Source organism: Phyllostomus discolor, chromosome 11 (genome assembly GCF_004126475.2).
Source record: "Phyllostomus discolor isolate MPI-MPIP mPhyDis1 chromosome 11, mPhyDis1.pri.v3, whole genome shotgun sequence".
NCBI lineage: Eukaryota > Metazoa > Chordata > Mammalia > Chiroptera > Phyllostomidae > Phyllostomus > Phyllostomus discolor.
In genome coordinates, this window is record NC_040913.2 from 19,832,206 (window position 1) to 19,858,935 (window position 26,730).

General features: G+C 41.9%; 1 protein-coding gene across 2 annotated transcripts in view; it reads right to left on the reverse strand.

The window, feature by feature from the left end:
• The window catches only part of SLAIN1 (SLAIN motif family member 1), a 57,858-nt gene that overhangs the window by 19,278 nt on the left and 11,850 nt on the right, over positions 1 to 26,730 (reverse strand). For both annotated transcript variants that reach the window (XM_028526639.2, XM_036011251.1), the window contains exon 2: positions 24,761 to 24,900. In XM_028526639.2, coding sequence (XP_028382440.1) covers positions 24,761 to 24,900 — 140 coding nt within the window. The remainder of the gene's footprint in view (positions 1 to 24,760; positions 24,901 to 26,730) is intronic.

A 26,730-nucleotide genomic window follows, 5' to 3' on the forward strand; every position in this document is an offset into this window, starting at 1 on the left:
AGACCTAAACAAAGCAGGATGAGGATAAATAAATAAATACTATAAATTAGGTTAAACTTTACATTTAAGCAATAAATAGGTTCATATTTGCTGGAAATTAGACACAACTTGAAGAAAAACATATAAAAAGACTGCTTTGAAATGCATTCCCCAAATCACTTTTAACAAGCAATACTAACGAGCAAACAGTTGAAAAAGTGTTTAAAAATGGGCAGCAGGGTGGGAGGAAAGAAACGATGGGATGCAGTTTGTCGTGAACAATCAGCTCCAAAATTTGGATCTTTCAGACTCTTGCAAAGTATCACCAAGGTTTTTTAAAAGAGCAAAATGTTTCCTTTTACTTTGGCAAGCAGTCTCCAGATTTAACTACCACCCCATTAAAAAAACTAAAATAAAAAAACACTTTCCCCACGTAGGTGGAAGAACCAGGCGAGGCAGCCTCTGCATTCACAGTGATCACACTTTGAGAATTTGTAAGCTTTCCAAAGCGGGCTCTGCTGCAAAGCCTGGTTCCTGACTGGCACCAGCCAGTCACTCCCCTCTGATGTGCAGTCCTGGTGGTTAAGCAGCTCTTCAATCTGAGCCAGGACAGAGCCAGCACTCCTGGCTCCTTAACTTCTGGCTGTGTAAACCCGACCCCAACACACACCGGAAAACAGGGGTTAAAATGCAGCACACTTGGGGGCTGCTCTCACATCTTCGATCTCTATTACTCAAATTTCTCATGAAAAATTCCGTGTTAAAACAATCAATAGTTCTTTGTGACTGCTAACTCTCTGAACAGATAATGTTATTCTACACCAGTCTGACCACTTGCCATGCAGATTACAGTGGTGGCGTGTTCTCACCCACAGATGCAGGCAACAGCGCACCCTGAGTAAACAGCATTCATCCCCCCCGCGTGCTGACTATGCGGCCGGCCTCCTGGCACAATGGCACAGTGACTGCGGCTATGACAGCAAGATCCCAACTAAGCACACAATCAGCATCTATTGCAAGGAAGAATACTCCGCGTTGTCCTTTGGCAAGGAGGCTTTTAAGAGGAGGGAGGAGGATATTTGTGGAGGGAGAGAACGAAACAAGGATGCTACATGGGTGCCTGAGGCTGGGGTGGAGGAGAGCAGAAGGAAGTGGAAGCCATCACATCCTACTTACTCCTCACTATGTGGCTGAAGAGTTGTTACAAGGAAGCATTTTCTTAGAGAAGAAAACAAAAAGAACTTTTTATAGGGTAATTTCATGTTTTTTAACCAACTTAATATTTTTTTAATGTAAGAATGTTAAATTTTTTGAGAGGCTCCATGATGATCTAAATGATTGTAACAAAGAAGTCAAGACAACTTGACTAAGAGAAAATGGGTGATAAACTTCTGAACAACACTTACGCTTTCCTACACTACTCCTCCCAAGGTCTAGCTACAAGTAAAGGGCTTCTCATACTTGGAGGTGGTACAGACTATGCGTTTTTCATTTAGTTGCAACTCCTAGAATAGCAGAGTTGGGCCCAAACATAACGATACATTGATTAAACTTCGTATCGCACTTGGCAAGGTTATCTTTCCAAAATGCTTCAAGTTAAACTGCCACCAAGAACACTGCCTTCTGCACACTCGGTTCTGCTTCAGCTTCCCTGAAACCCTGGCCACCTCTCACAGGGTCACGGCAATCTGCTCCTCAGCAGACTCCCCGCCGCCAGCATGGCCCTCAACAAGCCTGTTCTGAGCATCGCTACCAAAGTTGTGTTAGTCACGTGTTATGGGAACTCTGCACTTTCGTCCCTTCAAGCACCGCAGTGGCTTTTCATCAAGTACAAGATCTGACAGGTCAGGTCCTGCAGAACGTCTCACGTGCACCCTTATCCACATGCATCCCATGTCCACCTGTAGTGTTCCCAGAGCTTCCTTGTTAAGAACTATACCCCTATAGGCTGAACTTCTCCTTCGCCTCCCTTGTCCAATGAGCATGTTCTATTAAGGTAAATGTTATAAATTACTAAGATGTGGACTGGTCCCTCATCTTTCTGCAAAAAAGTAACTTGGGAGTGTCTAAAGGTCTATTCATTTTTTTATTATCTTCAAGTTGCCTGACATGAAAAATAACAGCCCCATGTAGTTATTTTTGTACTTCATTAAGCAAAGTACTAACCACCAAAATTGATTTGATATATGCTCCAGTGATGATAATATCAATAATGAAAAATCACAAAGGACAGGTGACATGATAGATTTAAGAAAGAGTTTAAATTTCCCTAGTTCTCCACATTGAAAATTATTTTGGGGGGCCACAAAAAAGTTCCAAGAAACAATGACATTCCTACCATGCCCTGATCATCTTTGCCTAGACTCACTGTAAATACAATTACTACTCAAATTTTGTTGAATATGTAAGTGCCTACATTTAATCAAAGTCAAATTTAAGAAAGCAGGATGTGCTATGCACCCCAATGTTCCTAGAAGACACAATTTACAATACCCAAGTATTGGAAGCAACCTAAGTGTCCATCAGTAAATGAGTGGATCAAAAAACTATGGTACATTTACACAATGGAATTCTATGCAGCAGAAAGAAAGAAGGAGCTCCTACCCTTTGCAACAGCATGGATGGAGCTGGAAAGCATTATGCTAAGTGAAATAAGCCAGGCAGTGAAAGACAAATACCATATGATCTCACCTTTAACAGGAACCTAAACAACAAAACAAAGAAACAAGGAAAATAAAACCAAAGACACTGAAGTAGAGAACAGGCTGACAGTGACCAGAGGGGGAGGGGAGGGAATCTCAGGGGAAAGGGGGAAGGGTTTACAGGAACAAGTATAAAGGACACATGGACAAAAACTAGGGGAAGGAGTGGAAATGGGAGGGAGGTGGGAAAGGCTGGGGGGTGGGCTGGGATGGGAGGGAAAGGCAGAAATCTGTACTTGAACAACAATGAAATTTTTTAAAAAGAAAGCAGGATGTGGTAATTCATATGAAAGGCAAAAATAACTGATCTAATGAAAATCTGCATCTAATAAGATGCAGAGCTAATCTTTTATAAACACTCGGCACTGCATCAAGCTAAACGAGTTCAAAAATAAAGCAACACTGTAATAAAGGGTCTGACAGAAGCAAGGTCTGCTTGAGTGTGGTTAGTGGGATGATATGGGTGTAATAATGTATAGTTTTAATTTGAATATTTTGTCTGTCATATGGTATGCTTGAGTGTGACACTGTAATGTTACAGAGTTACATGCTTATGATTTTATAATAAAAGATTTTGTAATAAAAAGGGGATATTATTTGTACTGCAACCTGTATATTCTGGAAATCATTGTTTTCACTCTTCTTAGTATAAAAGTAGCCCCTTCAGTACCTAACTAACACACCATCTGGCACATAGTATGCAATCAATAATGTTCAATGTTGTCAGAATCTCAACAATTTCACTAGTGCATCTTTACTTCAAACCATTCTACCATTCCTACCCTGACATCTAAATGATTTTGCCCAATTTCTTAAACCTATTATAACTATGATTCAGTAGATCAATGAAGACAAAGGTGAGTCTAGACACTTCAGCCCAGTCAGAGGCCTGATGAAGAAATGTACTAACTACTACATTGTTGGCCCTTGTGTGTGTGAATCATCTGGCTTCTAGCTCAATGACTGTATCCTACTGATGGCTAGAACCTGCAACGGGGGTGACCGAGGCACCCAGACTAAACAGGAGTCCCCACCTGGGATGAGCTAGTTCCTACAACGCTGGCCACAGTTAAAGTGAAAGGCTGTGCCAAGAACATCAGTTGGTGGTAAACCATGCAGGAAGACAACACATTTTCCTCAATGTTGTGAAATGCAACCATTTCTTACAATCAAAAAAACCACTCACAGAAGAGCTGAAAGTGTGTTTAGGGAAGTCGCTATAAACCTTAGTGTCAATCATGTAGCATCCATGTTGGTCTGAGTGGAGTAAGGAAGTCTGGAGGGTGGCACTCCTCCTCTTCCTCGTGGCTCCTAACACTATGGCCATACTTCTAAATCAGGGTACTGCTCTCTGAATGTTTGGGTCCCCCCAAATTGTATGTTAAAATGCTAATGCCCAAAGATGACAGTATTTGGAGGTGAGGCCATCAGGAGGTGCCTAAGTCGTGATGGTGGAACCCTCATGAACGGGATGAGTGCCCTTATAGAGGCTCCACAGAGCTCCACAGGCCCTTCCACCACGTGAGGACACCACAGACGTCTACAACCTAGACGAGGACCCTCACCAGGCCATGGGGACGCCCCGATTTCGGACACCCGGCCTCCAGAGCTGTGCACAGTACATCCCTGCTCTTTATAAGCCAACCAGTCCATGGTACTCAGTGACAGCAGCCGAAGCAGACTAAGACGCAGGGAAGTTATTCCAGAAAACAAGCCCTACTTTATGCCTATCCTCTTCTCCTTCCTCACATGAGACTCTGCAAGGCGAAACTGCAGCTCGCGGAGGCTATGACTCACTCACACTCGCCGTGCTCTACCGCCTGTCTCTCACACGGGGCGGGTGATCGGGGGACGGAGGGGTGGAACGGTCCCGGCAGTGAGAAGAGACCAGTCTAAAGGAGCCCTGTGTTCTTGCTTCAGTTTTAAGTCTGATGAAAACTCATGAACAGCAAGTTTTAGATTTGTTTTACTAAAATCCACATAAGTGTCTAAATAAGCCCTAGTTGTATATTGCCTTGCTCCTGGCTCTGTTCTTGGCTACCCAAACTCATATTCTCCTTCAGCATTCCCTACCCCAGGTTCTGCCTTAAGGAACTGGCCACCAATCATTTAAATCTTCCAGGGCAAAACCTCATGTACTCCCTGAGCCAAAGAAAAAGTGAAGTACTCCAGAGGGATTCAGAAACTCAGCACTTCAGACCACATGTGGTCATTCCTTCATTCAACCCTTGCCAACAGACACCAAAACAAGAAAAAAAATTTAAAAGCCAGTCTCCAGTAGTTCTCCAAATAGCATTCATAGATGCACACAGCACAGCTATTTCCCTGCTCCACAGTCATTCTGGGATAGCTGCCCGGCCCTATGCTCCCACCTGCTTTTTAAGATTCATTTCTCTACTCATTTCATAAGCACCCACCACAGTGGCAACAGAGTACCAAATGCTACAGATACCAAGATGCATAAAATATGGTTACTCTTCCCATTCCAATTTCTAAAGACCAGCCAATGCAGAAGATAGGCAAGTAAGATGTGAGTAGAACATCACATGGTAAGTGCAACAAAAGCCCCACGGAGTACACTCAGGGTGAAGGGAAAGCAATGATTAATTTTGAGGGAATCCAGACACTGTCCCAGAAGATGTGATGTTTAACACGGTCCTCGGAGGCTGAGGAGCCTACCTCGCAGGCACAATGTGCCATCCTACACATAAACAATGGCCAAGGCACGGAGCTGTGTGACAGAGCAGTGTGTATTCAGGGAAAGGCATATGTATGGGGACTGAAGCATGAGAAGGGTTACGGCTGGAGAGGCTGGTAAAATCGACCTCTCACACTGTCATCTACAGTATAATATTCAGTCGTGTTTGACTTTGAGGAGAAAAGCATGACCAGAGAAGTATTCTATGAAGACATAGATAGGCATGTAGACAATGGACTAATTGGGTAGAGGCTGATGATTGGGAGACCAGTTAGAGGGCTTCACAGCAGAGCTGATGAGACATCACAGGACACTGAACTAAAATATTAGAACATCCGGTGTGAGCATGTTACACCACATCTGAGCTCAAGTGAAGACATCTGGTGACCCAATGAATGCAAGACAGGGAGATGAGCAATCCAAAGCTAACACCATGCTCTCTAGGACACTGATGCCATTCACTAGTGTTCCCAGGGAACATGGAATAAACATGCTTGAAGAAAATGAGTTGAATTCAAGATGGTTATAAAACATGCCTACTGCTGATGTCTGTAAGGAGTTAAGGGTTCAGAGAAGAGGATTAAGGAGAAAGAGATCAGGACACATCAACAAATAGGTGTCAACTGAAGTCACAGGCATCCGTGAAGTCGCCCAGCGATGATATCAATAAAGAGAAAGAGAAGGGGCCTAAGGCAGAAACATTCAAGAGTGGGGAAAGGGAGACCAAGGCAGGTCATTGAGAGAGAGAATTCAGGAGGCTCAAGGGTGGGTAGACACCAAAAAGAAAAAAGATACTGAAGAGTTTTGCTAAGAGTGATAGTTAATAGGGGGAATTACTGCAGAGAGATACTGCAGGATGAGGGCTTAAAAAAGACCACTGGCAGGGGTGTCCAACCTTTTAGCATCTCTGCGCCACACTGGAAGAACAGTTGTCTTGGGCCACACAGTAAATACATTGTGACACATAATCACAAAAAATATCCCATAATAGTTTAAGCAAATTTACTGTTTTGTGTTGGGCTGCATTCACAGCCATCCTGGGCCACAGGCGGCCCGCAGGTTGGACACCCCTGGGACTGGAGACAACTGGGTCACTGGGAGCAGATTCAACAGAGGAGCCAAAGCAGAAACCAGTGTTAATAGGTCAGGCAGATACAAGACAAGAAAAAAAATGACTCTTTTTAGAGGGATTTGGCTCTAAGAAGTAAGAAATAGGGTTGCAGATTGAGTATGGAACTGAAGGGAGGACAGCTTTCAGGATAAAGGAGACCAGCATATTTCTAGAATGAGGAGAAAAGAAGGGTCCACAGAAAAGAGGAGGTAAGACCCTGGAGCTCAGAGGAAATGGGACAGAGGGAAGAGGGAAGGCAGAGGGAAGCAGAGGGTGATCGCTCCTCGGAATCGAGAGAGTGAGGGCATGGAGAACGCAGAGGATGAAGGCAGGCTGCAGGGCTCCTCATCTGGACGTCAGCAGGCAGGACCCGTGCTGTGCAGGCAGGGGCTGGAGCAAAGAACCTGTGCAGTGGGGACAGCCTGGCCCCCGTGGCACAGGAACGAGTGATTGCCCGGGGAGGGTTGGACAGCACGTCTCTGTAACAGTGCTGAGCCTGAAAAGAAAAGTGAAGATGTCACCAAGTGTCTGTTTTACATAATTCTGTAAAGGACACTGATGTCTTAAGGGTTCAAGTTCAGAGAGTTGAAGTGTGGTGGCCATGTTGTTTAGAGAGATGTTGAAGTGATTAACTGCTGTCATAAATAATCTTTAAAAAAAACCCACAGTGACTGAAAGTTATTTGCCGCTAGGGAAATCAGAAATAGGGAAATCCTAGGGATTTCCAAGGAAATCCCCTAGGGATTTCCAAGGAGATCTAGGGAAATCCAAGATCTAGGATAAGATCTTGGTTAAAAAAAAAAAAGTTAGGGAGGGGTCTGGAAGGGTTAGATGGCCGTATTCAATGCCAGTGAAAATCAAAGACCACGGCAACAGGCTCACACAAGAGCCGGCCAGGGGTTTCAGTAACAGGGCAGCGAGGACTCACGTCAGGCTCTGCGGGCCACATGGTCTCTGTTCAGCAGCTACACAACTGTGTCAGCAGAGCATTGAAGCAACCACAGACAATACACAAATGAATGGATATGGCTATGGCACAGTGAGACTTTATTTATACACAGTAAGAGTTGAATTTCATGTAAGTTACCGGACATGAAATATTCTTTTGATTTTATGTTTAAACACCATTTAAACACGTGAAAGGGCCCACACAGGAAGAGGCAGAAAGCCAGAGATGGCCACAGTTTGCCAACCCCTGAGCTAGTATATGGGCCGGTTTTATACAACTCACTCTGAAACGTGCACAGGAGTAGAATTCTCCCGCAAGGGCATGCCAGCTGTGGAGACACAACAGCGGTGGCTGACGGCATACTTCTTTAGTGCGAGTGTCACAACCTACTGTAATAAAGCCCACGAGCAGACTACCAGGGCAGCAGACTACAAATCTAGATGACAGAGCTCCCGTCTCCATCCCGTCACATGCCCATCCTGAGAGCTGAGCATGACAAGGTGACACCTTAGTGTGTCGGTGTACTCAACGGAAAGAAGGGGTTTGTCAGAGGGCACCAGGCTGTGGTATGTGTAAGGCAAAGCTTGGCTGTGTGCTCCCTCAAGCTATGAAGCTGTTTTAAACAACTACTGAAATGTTATAAACTATAGCAAAAACATTCCATAAATGCTGAGGAAAAATGTTCTAGAAGCCACATGGGAAAGGGCAGAATGCAGAAATTTTCCACTATTTTTACTAATTCTTAGGTAGTTTAACCTGTCCTCTCAAAAAAATGGGCATGCTTCATCCATTATGTTCTTTCTCCCAATTACAGCCGGCCTGCAATATTAGTTTCAGGTGTTCAGCACGGTGGTCAGACATTTACGTAACTTACAAAGTGGTCTCCCCGATAACTGGAGCGCCCACCTGGCACCACACAGGGTTCACTGCTGGATCACTGACTGCACTCCCTGTGCTGAGCTTTGCATGCCCACAGCCGTTTCCTAACCGCCAACTTGTACTTCTTAATCCCTTCACCCTTTTCACCCATCCCCCCGACCCCTCTCCCCTCTGGCAACAGCCAGTCTGTTCTCAGTATCTATGTGTCTATTTGTTTTATTTGCTCATTTATTTTGTTCTTCAGATTCCACATATAAGTGAAATCATATGGTATTTGTCTTTCTCTGACTGACTTCATTTAGCATAATCTAGGTCCATCGATCCAGGTGGTCAAAAATGGTTAAGATGTCGTTCTTGGTTATAGTCAGGTGATATTCCATTTGTATATGTGTACCACATCCTCTTTATCCAATCATCTACTGATGAGCGTTTAGGTTGCTTCCACACCTTGGCTACTGTGAAAAATGCTGCGATGAACACAGGGGTGCATGTATCTTATCTAGACAATTTCACGAACTTAGTCTTTCCTCAGACATTACCAACTCAGAGACAAAGTACTGAACTTTGAGCTTTCCACAATTTGATCAGACGAGGTCAACTGTTCTCATTTATTTACACAAAGGAAACAAATTTCAGAGGAAACAAATGTCCCAAATGCCACATTTTTGAGAACTATGGTTTCTTCAAAACCACAAGCTGACATCATATCTTTGATTCTTTACCAGAGTCCTAGACAATAAGGGAAAAGGAAGCAAGGGGAGAGTAACAAACGTTCACTTCTTCTGCTTTTATCCTTTCTTTATGCAACAGGCAGGCAGCCCTCAGTTCTAAGTCAAACAATTGGAGGATTTCAGCTACATGGCCCTTTACTCACACTAGTTACAGAGTGGTCCGAGATCAGTAAAGGGATGGGGGACATCAGCTCTTTTAAGACTTTTAATTCTTCTTTACATAGGCAGGAAGTATAATCCAGACTATAGCATTCTGACCTAAACCCACAAACCACCAAGGCAGGAAGACCTTACTTTTCACAACCAGCCTTTCTACTATAAACTTCCTAGGTGATCACACTACATCTTTTCATACCTGGAACCTACAGGGATGCTTGGACATTGATGCATTCAGATGTTTGGGCTAAGCTTGAAGGAAGGACTTAATGACCTCAGGCAGAGATAGTATTTCACTGGTTCACTCTCATAAACTCTGCATAGACTGAGGTATAGGTTTTCTGGAGAGGCTACATGTTTACATTAAGTAAACACTGCTGACTTGGCTCCGACCTGAGCAAGCCCCCTGTTCATAGTAACATATGGCTGGCAGCTTATCTGATCCACTATTTTTACCGGGTAAACCTGAGTAGCATTAATTTCTCCCCAGCTCTCCATGCCCTGATAAATAAGCATATGGGATCTAGGAAGTCCCGCTATTACTTTGAAACAGGTGTTTATAGTGTTCTTTCCCAGGCATACACAAAGTAAAGAGGATTTAACTGTGATGCATTTGCCAGAATATTCATACCAGGAAAAGAGCTGAGGAACTAGTAAATGATATTCCTAACTGGCACTCTTAGGGAGTATTTAATCAGGATAAGTTAGTCATAACCCCCAAGTCAGGGGTTAATCCTCAAACTACAGCTAGAAAAATCTATTGGGTTAACGTGCATCTTTTCCCACAGTTCTGGCACATTCAACTTACGATGACAAATGTCATGATTTAATATTAGTAGCAATGATATACATTCACTTACAGCCCCTTAACACTGTAGATACTCAGCAGTTCAACTCTGAGTTGCATTCAAAATGTAATAATTTGTAAAAATATGGCTTCATACCACTTTTAAGAAACATCTAGTAAAAGAGTTCATATATCCATTTGAATAATACCTAGAGCTAATCAAGAAAGTCACTTTCCACATTAGGATTAAGTTTTAAAATATATTAAGTTTGAAAGTAACTCAGGGATTATATACCTCCAATGATTGGCAGATAAATGAATCCTTTGTTCAGTGAAAGTTACAAAATTGCACCACGAAGAGTACTGCTTAATAACATTTATTCCACAGGGATCAGAGGTTTATAGTAGTTCTTCATCTGAATTTAGTGTGTCAAATACTTCCTAGATCTTACTTAACAAAGCAGTCTTGCTGGCGAAAGCATCTAGTCAACATAACTAAAGCATTAAACCTCTTCTACTTCTCAGCCCTTAACCAGCCCCGAGGCCACATGCCGAAAGCTCTTCTCCCACGGCTGGGTCCTCCTGCGGGTCTTCTCTAACCAGGACAATGGTCTAAAAGTGAAGTTGAAAAGTGAGAGTTGGAAAGGGGAAAACTCTCAGGACTGTCAACTGGTGTTTACTTAATTGCCGGTCAAATGAAGACAAGCTGTGACCCCATGGACCAAATACCGTGGTGTCCAGGAGCAGAGTGATCTCTGCAGCGTCACCTGGCTCATCATCCGACTTCCCACCTGCGGTTAATAAGGGAAATTAAAAAAAAACTACTTTAGTAGTAATTACACTTCAAAAGCATGCTTAAAAATTCCCTTTTATAAAAGCAAATTTCCCCTTAGGCCTGACTGCTAACGTTTAACCAAATTTAAGGACAGTAAAAAAAAAGAGCCACAGAATGTGACAAGAATGTGCGAATGTAATGACTTAACCAAAAGGAACAAGGAAAGAGTGACCTGATAACCCATCAACCACGTGATGTGCTCATGCAGGTTCCAGACGGCTGCTTTCAATGAGACTCCAGCCACAATGCAAGCTAGCTGGGACAACCAGCTAGAATAACTTCCAAGTTCTATATTACAAGACCGGGATCGGTTAAGAAAGATGCTACAGAATTTAATTCGATGGAGAAACAGGCTAGATGATATTGTGCCTGCAAGTAATAGGTCCCCCTCCCCACCTCCAGAAACTAAGGGTAGACTAGATAACCACTAAGTGTCCCCTGACCTTGACCATGTATGCTGTGATGGAAAATCCAAGCCCAGTGCGCTATCAGGTTGCACCAGAAGTTACTCAATAGAAGAGTGATAGAAATGAAATGTGGACAATACTTTCTATAACACTCTTCTTTCAGTAAGGGACACACGCATGTGCTTATATCGCAGTGGCAGAAAAGGCCTCTGACCCACCAATCTTAAAAAGTAGTAGAAAGTAAACATAAATTTAAGAGTTTTGACCAAAAAAAAGGACACCTTTCTTGGGGGCAGAAAGCCTAAAACTAACTACTTTCATGATTTTATTATAATACCTACACAAAGAAGAACATTAAACTATACATAAAAGTCTAAAACAGCCAGACTCACTTTCCAGGAGTTGTCTTAGAATTGGGAGGCAATTACATAAGCAGCGTCTATAACGCTTTAAGGAGACAACCTCAGCAGCCCACTTCCCGCAGTGAAAAGATCAGCCCGTTAGTATGCACACACTCTCCTTCCTGCCACCTCATCTCTAGAACTTGACAATTCTATTTTCACATCATCAAGGCTCATTGCATTTCCATTCCATTCTACAGTTGTGATTATGGCAATTTTAAAGCGATCCTGAGATGGCGCACCACACAAACGTGGCTTTTCAGGGTTTTGATGCGATGAGTATCACGAACGAAGCACTGGGTGCTGCTGGAAAAGGACCACGGGGAAGAAAAGCCATTGCTGGCACCGCACCCTCATCGCCAGTGAGGAGCACCACAGGCCTGCAGCTCCCGCGCTCTTTCTTCCTCCATCTCTCCTCGCCCCTCCTGGGTCATCTGGGGGCCAACGTTCTCTAGACCTCGTGGGTCTTTTCCCTTATACTTTTCCGCCATCAAGATAGGGGCACAAAGTAAACGTAAATCTTTGCAGAACCAAAAACCCCTGCCATTTGCTCCACAACTTTTAACTTGCCTACGTACAAAACTATAGTTTGAAAATAACTTTCCTTCAAAACTTTGAAGAAAACACTCATTTTTCATCTAGCATCCAGTATTGCTTATGAAATATCTGAGGTCCATTACCATTGTAGATAGCCTCTCTCTTCCTTTGAACATTTTTAGGATTTTCTCTTTAACTTCAGAAAATCTGAAACTCAACCAGAAAATCTGAAACTCAACCAGGACGTCTAGATGCAGGTCTTTTTCTCATCTATTCTACTTCATGCTGAGGACTTGCCTTTCTTCAGCTCAAAGAAGTTTTCCTGTTATTAATTCATACTTCCTTCCTCCCAACTATCTGTTCCTGCTTCTAAGCCTGTTTCAAATGAGAGGTTCTGGATGTGTCCTCTGTCCCCTAGCTTCTCTATTTTCTCTCTTCTCTTTTGGGGAGATTCCTTTGCCTAAATCAGGTGAGCAGCTTGGTTTTTAGCCCTGTTCATTTTTTAAGGGTTTTCAGGAAGTTAAAAGTGACTTAAAAAATTATTTGACTGCTTATTTTCCCAGCAACCCATTCTTGTTTTAAAAGTATATCACTGCCCTGGATGGTGTGGCTCAGTTGGTTGGAACATCATCCCATACACCAGAAGGTCACAGGTTCAATCCCCAGTCAAGGCACATGCCTGGGTTGCAGGTTCCATTCCCAGTCAGGATGTGTGCAAGAGGCAACTAACGGATTTTTCTCTCCTTCCCTTTCTCCCTCCCCTCCCCTCTAAAATCAGTAAGCATGTCCTTGGTGCAGATTTAAAAAGTGTATTACTGTCCTAACTCTGAGCACATAATTTCTCTATACTCCCAGGTACTCATTTCCTACAAAGTCTGTTGCTATTTATTTATTTATTGCTGTTATATTTTTCCCAAAAAGTCAGATTTTGTTGCTGGTTTATATTTATGAGTAAAAACTAAGTTCATCTTAGAGGTAACGAGCTTGCGTGTCCTCTGCACCGACATAGGTATTACCCCCATGGGCCTCTACCTCCTAGGAGAAAACTAACACAGGCACAATGTACAGGGTGGGTGAGTCCACAGCACACTTTCCACGTGGTGCAGGCGTGGGCCACAGCGGAGTGGCTGAGGACCTGCACAGTGCAAAGGAAGGAGGCCTTTATCCCTGGGTGGGCTGCTTTAGAAGCCCATCTACCCCTCCTCCCAGCCCCTGCCCAGTCCAATGTGGGTATCTGCAGTTACCGTGAGCTCTGCTTTGCAGTCAGGGGTAGAAATCTCACACTCAGATCTCTCCTCAAAGATCAGGTGTCTCCGCCCTGGCCTGATAGCTCCGTTGGTCAGTCAGATCATTGTGCCATACACCAAAAGGTTATGGTTTGATCCCCAGTCAGGGGACATATGGGAGACAACTGATTGAAGTTTCTTTCTCCCACCCCCCACACACCCCTTTCTCTCTCTCTAAATCAATAAACATATCCTTGGGTGATGATTAAAAAAAATAGGCATCTCGTTCTATCCTCAAACTAGACATCTCCACCACCTGCAGTCATCATCTGTGGCACATGTTAGCAGCTCCCACTGCTTAGCATAGCCTTCTACTGATCCGGCATTCCTTACCTGAAAATGAAGATCACAAACAATCACACAGCATGTACTATACACACACACGCACATGAACACACACCCAACACCACTATAAATCTGAATTTCCAAAAACATGTTTTATACCACACCCCCCATACACACCACACACACACACACACACACACACACACACACCATTCCTTGAAATGCAATCTTACAGCTATGACAGTGGCAAAAAATTAAACTCACAAATAGAAACTGACAACAGCTCCAACTCAAAATACATGAAACATGTTACTATATAAAGTTTTAAAGCTCCATGTATTCTAAATAAATGAGAATATAAAAGCCTTATGAATCACGGAGAGTCTGGCCACATTTTAAGCTACCATTCTCACATTAAGTCACCCAAGAAGTTCAGAATATTGCCCTGACCAATATTCTGGTGTAGCTCAGTTGGTTGAGCGTCATCCCACAAAGTGAAAAGTCACCAGTTCAATTCCTGGTCAGGGCACATACCTGGGTGGCAGGTTTGGACCCCAGTTGGGGCATCTAAGAGAGACAACCAGTCGATGTTTCTCTCCCTTTCTTTCTCCTTCCCTTCCCCTAGCAAGAAAGAAAGGAGGGTGGGAGGGAGAGAAGGAGGGAGGGATGGAAGAAATTCAAAATATTACTGAGAAAAGCAGAAGAAAGTATTTCCAAGTTTATATAAATTAAAGAATCCCCCTAAAAATGCTAAAAGTCCCTGGCTGGAGTAGCTCAGTGGATTGAGTGTGGGCTGTGAACCAAAGTGTCACAGGTTCGATTCCCAGTCAGGGTACATGCCTAGGTTGTAGGCCATGACCCCCAGCAACCACACATTGATGTTTCTCTCTATCTCCCTCCCTTCTCTCTCTAAAAATAAATAAATAAAATCTTAAAAAAAGTTTTAAAAAATGCTAAAAGTCTAACTTTACTCACATTCCAAAGAATTTCTAAAATCACTATTTCACTCTCCACATCTTTCCATATTTCAACAAAGGCTCCGCCACATAAGACATTTCAGGCAATACCCTGTAGCTTTCCTGTCTAGAATCATGTCATTTCTTTGCTTAAATCCATTCACAGGGCTCCCAATCATCTTAAGATAAAATCCAGAATCCTTAACCACTTTGAAAACCCTGTATACTTCTCTAGTTTCATTTAGAGCCACTCAGTTCATGCTTTCTCCCTCCATTCAACTCCCTCCACAGTGGTCTGCCAGTTCCTCTCACATCATGAGTCTCGTCCCATCTCGGGGCCTTTGCACACGCTGGTCCTGTGCTCCGGACTGTTCTCCCACCCCGTGCCCACAGAAGCACCTGCTGATCTCTTCCTGACTCGCCGACATGTCATTCCTGGCCACAGCCCTCAGACTCAGGTGCATTAGCATCACGCTTGTTTAAGGGAAAGGGGAATAAAAAGAACAAGAACTGCTCTATTTACAATGTTTCTTGACTCCACTGCATACTCCAAAACCAGACTGGAGTCTGTCTCGCCACTGTACCCGTGGTGTGCAGCACCGTGCCTGCACCAGCAAGCACTCCGTACATTCACTCCAAGATCTAGCATGGGGATCGTCTTTGATTGGGGCCCGATATTTCAGAAAAGGGCAGTCTATAAATTCTTACACAAACTGACTGATTCTCTTTCAGACACGTACGTCCCAAGTAACAGGCATGATCTACCAAAATAAATTTTCACTGCCATGGAGGGGAATTTAATCAATCATCAGAGTAGCATACAAAAGCAGTAACAACCGCTTTGGGAGAATTTCTATTGCTTTATTTTTTCCTTATTGAGGAAGGTAACAAAGTAGCATGTCAATTATACATTCATTATAACAAACATTATGCACTTTCACAAGTTATTGCTTATTGTGACACCTTCCTAATCATGGTAAAAAGACAAAACAAACACAACTACACTGAAACATAAAACAGAAACTGTAAATTTCATAGGAACACAATCTCAATTATTTGTCACTCTCTGTACTAAATAACATTTCTGAGAGTGAAACAAATGCATTAGGACTATTCTGAACGTAAGAGCAAAGAAAACATGTGACAGAAGCTCACGGCCATGAAAACGTGTCTTCGATTTCCAGGACATGCGAACAGCAGCAAATGTCAAGAGACCACATCTCTACACAAACATTTCAGTATGGTTCCAGGTCATCTTTCTGCTGAGAAAGGGAATCCTTTACAAAGCTCACCTAAAATGAACTGCACAGACTGAGTTTTAATTTTGTGTTCCAAATTTGACAGAGCACCTCAAGACTGGAAACATGAACTGATGAAGATAGCATCTCGGGCCACGCAAGGAGAGACTGGACAGGTTCCAGGAGACAGACACTTAAGCAAGCTTCTTAATGTCTCAGTTCAATCTGTGGCTGTTACAAATGAAAAGGCCGCCTTCAGAGCATGAATTAGTCAACAACTCTCTTCTTCATTGGCTAAAATTAGAGAGAAACACTCCATCATAACAACCGAGACAAGAATGGAAACTGGTATCATATGAAGATCAAGAAAAACTCAATAACGAAGTAGCATCTACTCACATTTGCTGAGCGTGATCCCAGAGGACATGAGAGACAGTCACAGGGAAACATGACCCAAGATAGCGATTGAGCAGGGCTACACTATTTGTGAAAACTACACCCACACTCCCCAAATGTGACCTGTCCTGATTCAATAGTTATGGACATTCAAGTATCTTAAGGCGAGATAAGCTTTTATTAACTGGCCCCAAATTAACTGAGCCACATATTGGGTGTTTCAAATTACTTAGATAAGCTTTTGATCATTATTTGGTTATTTAACATCCCAGCCTCATGACCTGGACTTTAGCAAAGACTCTAGATTATTAGTCTTATTCCAATTTAGGTTATCGTGTGACTTAATGCTATCTATGAAAGTTCTGTGGGTGTTTGTTACTTATAATCTAAAGGGGTAGGGAAAGTGGGGAAGAATACAGAAAAGCATGTCAGAAATGGAACACATACAGATCTGAGAAGAAACAGAAGAGACAAACGAAGTTGTCTTGAATTTTCTACTATTCTTGAATAAACTTCACTCATAAAACTTTTCAATTTGAGACTCCTTACTCCAACAAATATATTTATAGAGAAAATAGATAACCCCTAAAGAAAAAAATGCTATTAGTTTTCTATAAAGTATAAATAGCTAAACAAAGATGATTCCCTGTATTTTTGGTTTCATTTCTAAATAAAGAGCTGTATATTAGGGACCGTGGCTGGGCAGCTCAGTTGGTTAGAGCGTCCTCCTGACACGCCAAGATTGCAGGTTTGATCCCCAGTCAGAGCACATACAAGCATGAACCAATGACTACATAAATAAGTAGAACAACAAATCAATATTTCTCTTTCTCCTCCCCCCCACTTTCTGTCTCTAAAATCAAATAAATTTAAAAAATATAATTTGAAAAAGAACAGCGGCCCTGACTGGTGTTGCCCAGTGGGTTGGGCACCATCCTGCAAACCCAGAGGTCCCTGTGTCAATTTCCGTTCAGGGCACATGCCAGGTCCCAGGTTGTGGAGTAGGCGTGTGAGAGGCAGCCAATCAATGCTTCCCCCTGGCACTAACAGTCCCTTCCTCTTTTTCCCTCCCTTCCCCTCTCTCTAAAAAAATAATGAAGGCTTTAAAAAATAAACTATAAAAGAACTGTTATCAGAAATGTGTCTCCGTTTATAGCACTTTACATTTTTCAAAGTATGTAATTTCACATTTGACATTTCCTGAAATCTTTACAATAGCTCTGTGAAATCTGTTAAATGTGCCCACTTACTAAGCAAAACACTGGAAACAAGTTGGCATGCTCCTAATTGCACAGTGAAGTCGGCATGAGGCATTATAGGCACCAACTCGAACTGCTAGACCAACAACTCTTCCACCATATTGGTTCACTGGGTAATTAGCATTCAGCACCTACAGTGTGAGAGGAACTATTCCAGGCACTGGGAAGGGGAGAGCAATACGCAAACCCCCACCCTCAGAACTAACGTTTTAATGAGCACCGCCATGTGATTCTTTTTCCTGGCTTGCCTTCTCGGATGCCATTTACAACACCAAATGTTCAATGACTTTCTTTGCTCTGGATTCTAAGGAACTGAAATGTAGTCAAATTAATAAATCACAAAAAAAACAAACGTTCACAACTTAAAACATGTTTGGGAGCAATTAAAAATGAAATTAAGGTACAGGCAACTATTGCTTCCAAATAGAAAATATTGAATGTTGTTAGGACCATTTTCAAAAGAGAAGAAACAACCAAGATACTGAGTTTTGTCTAATATTGCATATTCACATGAGGGTTTAGTGTTGGGGGGATAAACTATAATTCTGAACTTAATTAATTTTAAACCAATAGGCTGCAGATTTAGAAGTACCAGAATATTTAACTTTCAGCAAGTATTTTACTTTTAATGTTACTTTCTGTATATTATCCAAAAAAGCCAATTACTTTATTCAAATATATTAGGAAAGAGATCTGAAATTTAAGCCTTTACTATGTCTACTTTGTAAACGCCTTTATTTAATCTCTTAAACTCTATAAATATAAAGGTAAAAGAGATAGAAAAAGCTTAAGTGATTTGCCTGCTTTGACTATTTGATATGTAAGACTTTATAAATTATGAAACTTGGAATTAAAAAACCAGTTTGGAAAAGGGAAAATAATGTTGGGATCCACAGTAAAGTTTCCAGTTAATTTAGTTAATATTCAATTAATTTCCCTATGAGAATTTAAGGGTATTAAACACATATACCAGTCATCTGTAAGAATATACACCTCATATACCTTACACAAAAAATAACTTACACACACATTTAACCAATTTGCAAAATTGTAGCTGCGAAGACAAAGCACTTCTCTTAGCGATACCTTAGAACAGTTATAACACCCTATCTCCCTGTACTATCACCCTGTAACACCCTGTACTATCTCCCTATAAAATTAAATCTCACAAAACATCACTTACTTCCCCTGTCTTCAGAAAAACAAACTTTCAGAAGAGCAGGGTTTTAATAAGCCTGTTCTCACAACCTCAAGACAAAACACTTCCCATACACTCCCCCATAACTTGCCAAGTTTTGTTACCTAGAGCCCAGTCACAGTCGTCAGGGGCAACATGAAGGCTCTCTGAGGACCTCCCAAATCAAAAATGGAGGCAGCAAGAAGAGAGCCAGAGGTCCTTCCAGAAGTTACAATCCAGAAGAGCTCATCAGCAGCCACACCACTAGAGACACCCTTGAAGAGAAATGCTGCCAGGTCTACCTACCGAAACTGAGCCTGACAAATTCTTACTTGGGTGCGTTCCTGCAGGGGCCTCCTCCTCAAGCAGGAAGGAGCTAATTTGTAACCAGGAAAACAGCAGAGGCCAAGTTCCTGGGGTATAAGAGGGAATAAGAAGAGGATTGAAGACCACGGAGCCAGAGGGTATATATACACAAGGTCCACCCACTACATACACTTGGGCTCCTCACAGCTATGGCCCCTCTCCACATGTTCTACAGGGAATTAATCTTTAATTTATGAGTAATTTTCACCCTCAAAACATCAGGGTCAAAAACAGAAACCGAATATCTGAACTATTTGCTCTCTAGAAGCAGCACCTTATCTGAAGCCCGGGCTACCGTGGAGGAACACTGCCCTGTCCCCTTCGGTAAAAGAGTGAGTGTGTGAGCGAGACAGAGCAGGACAGGATGACTGGACCCTTCTTCGAATCTAAGCCCTAAGTGCTCCTTGTCATGGCGGCAGGTGGTCTTACCAAACAGTCTGTACATGCATGGAATGTATACGACCACTGACCATTCTGCAACAAAGTGCAGTAAAATAAGTAAGAACCATTATTTTACATTAAGCATTGTGAATGGGAAAACAATGTTCCAAGCTGATACTTCAAGCCATGCCCATCTGTCTTCTGGAAGAAAAAGATGGCTAGTAAGGAAAGTGGTACAAAGACTCTATCTCGCTTAAAATGTTGGAAACTCAAACTGAAATGATAACAGTAGGCACTGTGACACTGGGTTCAAAAACAATTAAATATTCATTTATTTTAGCAGCAACACATATGACAGGCCAGATGCCCTTCTAGCTGCGGTGACCAACAAAACAGAGTCCCTGTCCTTGGGTACAAACGTACACACCAGTGAAGGGAAACAGACCCGGTCTCAAAGAAAATGCTCAAAAACAGTTATTTCCTGAAAATGCTGAGTGTTCAAGAGAGAAATGAAGTCTACATAAAAAAGAAAATGCTTTATTACAGAGTTACTTGAAACTTCTAAAATACAGAATGTGCACATTGTTCCAATTAAATATTTATGCTGCGAGTAAAGTTTAAGTTAAAATTGTAATTTTAATGTATGTTAATTAGCTATCTTTGACAAAGGACCCCCTTAATTGGGAGCCAGTACGAATTCTTCGATATGGAGGACTAAATAAGAATTCTTGTCTATTCTCTCACAAGCCCACGCTAGAATGGCAGCTAAACTTAAAGTCCTATAAACCCAGGTGAAGTCTGAATAGGAGAGGAGACCCTAACAGACTAAGTCGAGTCATTTCACTCATAAATGAAAAGACAGGTAAACACTAAGTAACAGGGTTGGGTTTCAGCATTCACTGCTCCCAGGGCCCACAGTGGGGGATAAGCCGACAAGAACCCAGAAAGGCTGCAGAGTCGAAGGTGCAATGTGTGACACAGAGGAGGAGGGATTCCACAGTGAAGCCAAAACAGGACTACAACTATTTCAAAGTCTACTGAGAATGCCCTTGGGCTCCCTCCCCCCCGAAAACAGCGGCTCCTCTCCTGCTTTTCTCAAAGACAGGTTTCGTTACTTAAACCGAAACAGAAAGCTGCAAGATTTGACACTTTACCCAAATAAGTGCACCCTGCAAAACAACAGAAGCCATAAGTGAGAAGTCAGTACATACTAGAGGGCTGACTCAGTGAGGGCAGGGACTTAACATCTGTTTGGACCACTACTGTATCTCCATTACCACAATGGTGCCAGGCACAAAGGAGGTACTTAATAAATATGCAACAAAGGAGTTTAGAACTACAAGGGTTTTTTAAATCTCTAAGAAAGGAAAACATCAAAAAAATCAAAAATAAAAGAGAAAAATAATAACTAGGAACATGGATCCAGGAGATTTGACGTCTGACTAAAAGGAGAACCTGGAAAGAGAGAACAAAGAACACTGGAGGGGAGGGGAGAATTACAAAGAAAAACTGCTTGAAATTTTGCAAAGCTTAGGTTTCCAGGTTGCCTACTAATGGTCTAGCACAGAAATGAAATTTCAAAATACCAGGAAGAAAAGATTCTAAAATACCTGGGGAGTTAATAAAAAAAGTCACAAGAATCAGAAACGAGAATGAAACGGGACTTCAAAAGCAAGCCTAAAGCTAAAATATAATGGGAAAAAATGCCTTCTAAACCCTGTTGGAAATGGTTTCTAACCTAGAATTCCATACCTAGTCCAAAAGACAAGCAAGTGTAAGAGTGAGGGTACAATAAAGGCACTTTCAGACATACGGGGTTCTCAAAGTTTGCCTCCCACATATCCTGTATACTTTCCTACTCCCCCAAAAGCAACAGAAGAATGTATTCTATAAAAGAAGGAATATAAAGGAAAGGAAGTCTCTGCCTCTAGGAAACAGGTGAGACAACACTGAAGAGAGAACAGGAGGATTCCCAGGATGAGAGCAAATGGAAGTCCCGCCATGACAGCTGAGCAGGGGCCCTCGGAGAACCTATTCAGAGGGCACTGCCAGGACGACTAGTTTAAAAAAAAAAAGCCTTGGTGGCTTTATATATCAAAAGATGATTTGCTTGGAGTGTTTGGGAATAAATTAATGACAAAGACCAAAAAAAAAATCAAGTGTGTTTTTACAATTAACTCTAGGAAAAACAAAAAGACAAAGAAAAGAAACATAATAAAACAGCGTGTGGCTTAGATATGACTATTTCTATCATAATCGACACATCCTAAGATTAGTGAAAAGCTGCAGGGGGTGTTATAAAAAAATTAAGCCTTCACCATCCATAGCAGAGAGCCAACGGATAATGTTTTAAGTTGACAATTCAAGTGACAGCCATATAGGCATGGCATTTATAAATAGAGGCAAACGACAGTATCAAAACAAATGGCTCTTGTGAAACAATTACATCTAGGTAATAAAATGGGCATGGGAGGACGGGGCAGGAACTTGCTATTTTCCTTATAGTATCCAGAAGACTAACATTTCCTAAGCTACAGCCATATTGCTTTATAAAAGATACATTTCAAAAAAAATTCATCCAGTGAATAAGCTAATCCGCTGGGTACTTCTTGTCTCATATTGGGATTATGGAGCTTCGGAATAAAAGCATTATTCTCACAGCAAGAGGATTTAGATTTCTATACAAATTTAGCAAAGGACTAATTTTGGCTTTGAAATGCTGGTTCTCTGCTTAACATCTCTTATATGAAATTTAAATAAATTAAATCATGAATAAAACAGCAACTTGTCAATTCATTTCTTCGGAATCTCACAATTCTGCTATAGCCCCCTGTCAATGAAGGTAAAATCAGATAATAAGGCTCTTAGCCTAAAATCTCAAAAGCCACCACAATTAGGATTATTTACATCCAATTTAACAAAAGCCTCTCCATTTTTTTTTAAACCAACCTTCCATGTCAGTGTGCCCTGTATGCAAATGAACTAAAGCAGGGGTCAGCAAAGGAGGCCTGAGTGCCCAGATCCAACCTGCCCCTATTTTTGTAACACCCACCCGCTAAGAATGGATTTTACATTTTTTAATCCTTTAAAAAGACAAAAAGGACATTAATTTGTAACACATGAAAAAAAATCACATGAAGTTCAAATCTCAATGTCTGGCAGATAAAGATTTATTATCAAACACAGGCTTGTTCATTCATGCCTGCATCTGGGGCTGCTCTCCAGTGACGGCAGAGATTACGTGGCCTTCAAAGTCTAAACTCTGACTATCCGGTCCCTTGTGTTGACCCCTGAGCTAAAGAACTGCAGTTCTGAATTTCATTTGAATTTTAAATAAAATTAAGCCAAATCTATGTATTTAAAAAATGTACATATAAAAAGTCCTTGAATCCAGGGGTGCTTGCATAAGAAACCTGGGGATGGTCCACACGACCTCGGAAGAGAGGCGTCCAGAGGGCTTACGTGGCTTGCTTAGGGCCTCCTGGGAAAGAGGACGCAGCTTCAGGACCGGAGTCTCCGGACTCAGAGACGGTAGTTCTCCCAGGGCGGCACCTGCTGCCCAAGTCTTAACCCACATACTCCTTTGTTCCTACTCCAGTCTTCGACTTTGTTGCTAAATAACTGACTTGAATCAAAATGTTAATAAAACATGCTTTTGGGATTTGATCTTCCCCAAATATCTAAAACAGATTTCTCATGAAATTTACTTATGACTGTGCCAAAAAAAATAGCAGAAGAGGATGCAGAGGCTATGGAGAGTCTTCGTCACCCCAGAGACCCAGGCTCGTCTTGGCTCTGCTCCCCCAGGTTTCACTCTGGCCTCAGAATCCTCTGAATTTCTCTGAACTCCACTTTTCTCACCTCTAAAAGCAAGCCTAGTACCTACTTCAGATGAGGGTGGTGAGACCGAATAAAATGAAGGCCATCAAAAACCTAACATACTGACTATCACAGAATTAAGAGCTCAAGAACTGTGACCTATCATGCTTTGTCTTATCTTGTCCAAATACTTTATAATCAGTCGTGACCCTGAAGAGCTTCACGGGCAGTGTTCTCGAACTTCAGCGTCCGTAAGAGCCACACCGGTGACCCTGCCAGTGCAGGTCCCCTTGGCCCTGCTCCCATCTACCTGCTATTTAGACTGGAAGGGGCAGGAACCTGCATTTTCACACCCAACTGACATGTGGATAGGGGCAGTCCGTGGAACAGAAACCGTGTCCTAGGTGATGAAACAGACACTGCGAGGTCAGCAGGCAAGCAAAGCCCAACTCCAGCATTTTGCCGTGTATAATGCACGCTTTTTGCCCAAATGTTTGAGGGAAAAATAAGCATGTGCTTTACACATGGGTAGTACTAATTCCATATCTAGAGAAATGCTTTTAGTTCTTTTATTTATGCTTATGCATTAAAAGTGTCACGAGAAAGCAATAATGATATCTGTATGGAGAATACTACCCTGGAATACAATTAGTCAGTTTTCATTGTTTCTGAATATAAAAAATAATAAATAATTGAATTAAAAAATATGAAAGATTTTTTTCCTGAAAGTTTAAGCCAAAAATGTGGGTGCGCACCATACACAAGAGCACAGTGTACCCAGGAGCACAGTACACACAGCAAAATATGGTGAATGCTGCTTTAATCAAGTAGTCTATGTAACCAGAATAGCAAGGAGCTGAGCACTATGCATTCCTTTCTGCTGTGTTTCCTTTTATTATAGTCTCATTGTTTTAACTTAAACTTCTGTTGAGCTCCGTAAGTTAACTTATGCTACGCACAATACAAGGTTATTTCCCAATTTATAAATGACTTTAGAACTTGCAGCTTTACATCCAGCTAAACATTTAAAGAACTCAAAATGGTCAGTACCTGGGTCCCAATGGAACCTCAGTTTCCTGTCTTGAAACTCAGCCACACACCCTTGTTACCATCCCCAGAGAATTTAAAACGGACCCATCATGCTTAAGGTCTATTTGCATACAGGAAGAAACAGAAAAACAACACGTATTCCTACCTTACAATGCAAACTAAAACAAGCTGAAAATATGGCTGAAAACAAGCACAAAACAAAATTCACTCTATATGAAGAACCCCTGCCGTGTAATACATGTAATGTGAATCGCATGCAATAGTCACGCCTCAGGGTGAGGTTTTCCCACGATGTGTCCACTCCAAAAACCAGCAAAAACAGTGGACGCTCCCAGGAGTCCGAGGACGTAAACGGGTAGGTGAGCGATTGATTACCTTGCTCCAGCCTGAGGCACAGGGAGCGCCTCGCGGCTTCCATCTCCGGCGTCGGGTTATCCAGGACGTGCCTGCACCACTGCAACGGGCTCAGGGATTTCTCTGACGTGGAGAGTGTCTTTGAAGAGCCAACGTACAACCTTTAAGAGAGAAATCTACATTATAGGTATTATACAGGTTTATAGAGATTACCGGCCTTCTAGAGAAAAGTAACATGTATTTAACAATTTCTACCAAAACAGAACTCACATTTGATTAGTTTAACAAAATTATTTTAACAGGCAAACATCCCCAAGTAGAATTTGACACTTTCTGTAGCTTGGTGGGAAGGACTCCAAAAAACTATGAAAGTGTGTCTGAGAGCCAGAGATTGGAGGCTTTTGTTACTGAACTAACCTTGAACAGATACCATGACGACCTGACCGCCTCACTTACATTTCTAGAAATGAACATTCTCATCTCCTCTTGGCTATAGAATCTTACATGAACTTGGGCTAATGTATGGAAACATGACATAGCAAACAAAGCAAATCTCATGTGCTTTTTAAAAGTGAAAGTCAGTTGTCTGTTGATTCTCTCAACATTCAAATAATGAGATACTTCTCTAGTCAAAGTCTATACTAAATTTGGTAAGTGCTTGTTTCTCATTAAAGCCAAACAAGCAGCTTTGAAAGGTAAGTTTTAGGATGAATTGACTTCCAGCAGCTATACCATTACATAATAATGGGTAGGATTCAAAATAACCACAAGGCCATGTAAGTTAAAACATAGATTTCTGCCCTGGCTGGTGTGGCTCAGTGGATTGAGTGCCAGTCTGGCAACCAAAGGGTCGCTGGTTTGATTCCCAGTCAGAGCACATGCCTGGGTTGCAGGCCAGGTCCGCAGTTGGGGACATGTTATAGGCAACCACACATTGATGTTTCTCCTCCTCTTTCTCCCTCCCTCCCCCTCTCTCTAAAAATAAATAAATATTTTTAAAAGCATTTCCTTTCATTGGTATATGGTTCTAAGGTAAATTTTAGAATTTCAGTGACAGGGTTACATAAAAAGGCTTATCTTGAGGATTAACCAACAGTTAAGTAAAAAAAAAAAAAAACCAGGAAAAAAGGAAATCATAATCACTGGCTCTAGTAATTGACCTTACTTTATAAAGCTGTATTCTAATTACAAATCTCATTAGAGTAATACTCCTTCAACAAAGTTACCGTAATTCTAGTGGGTGCACTTTCTTGGAGTACCATCCTCCGTTATTCACTCTTTCACTGTTTATAGTCAGGAGTCCCACCTCTTAGGGTAATGTATCAGTTATCCGAGACGGTTGCGGAACACACTATTCTTTGGTAAATTACTTTAAGTCAGGGGTTGGCAAACTTCTTCTGTAAAGGGCCAGCTGGTAAGTATTTGGGGTGTGGGCCATAGTCTCTGCCGCAACCACTCGACTCTACTATTGCCACCCCAAAACATCACAGATGATTTGTAAATGTGTAAGTTCCTATAAACTTTACCTATAGACATTAACAGTTGAATTTCCTGTAATTTTCACATGTCATGAAATAGTATTCTTTTGATTTTTTTGATAATTTAAAATTTAAAAAATCTAGCTGACAAGTCATACAAACCAGGCCCAATGCACCCATAGGATACAATTTGCTAACTCCTACTTCAGATGAAGATTCTAAAACATCCAGTTAGCCGACTTAATAGTAACCCTAATATAGCATCACTCCCTGAGAGTATGGACATAGTCCTGCCCTCATCAAGAGTATACTGATTAGATAAAAACTTATATTCCTGGGCCTCACCTCGGTCTACTAGGACAAGATTGTCACCTACCCATGTACATCCACCCCTTTGACCCCACCCTGCTGAAGGCCCCGGTGTACTGTCCATTACTAGGTAGCTCTCTAGACCCCCAAGGAAAGGTTAGTCTAGGCCAGTTGTTCGCAATCTGTGATGCACCAAAATCTCTC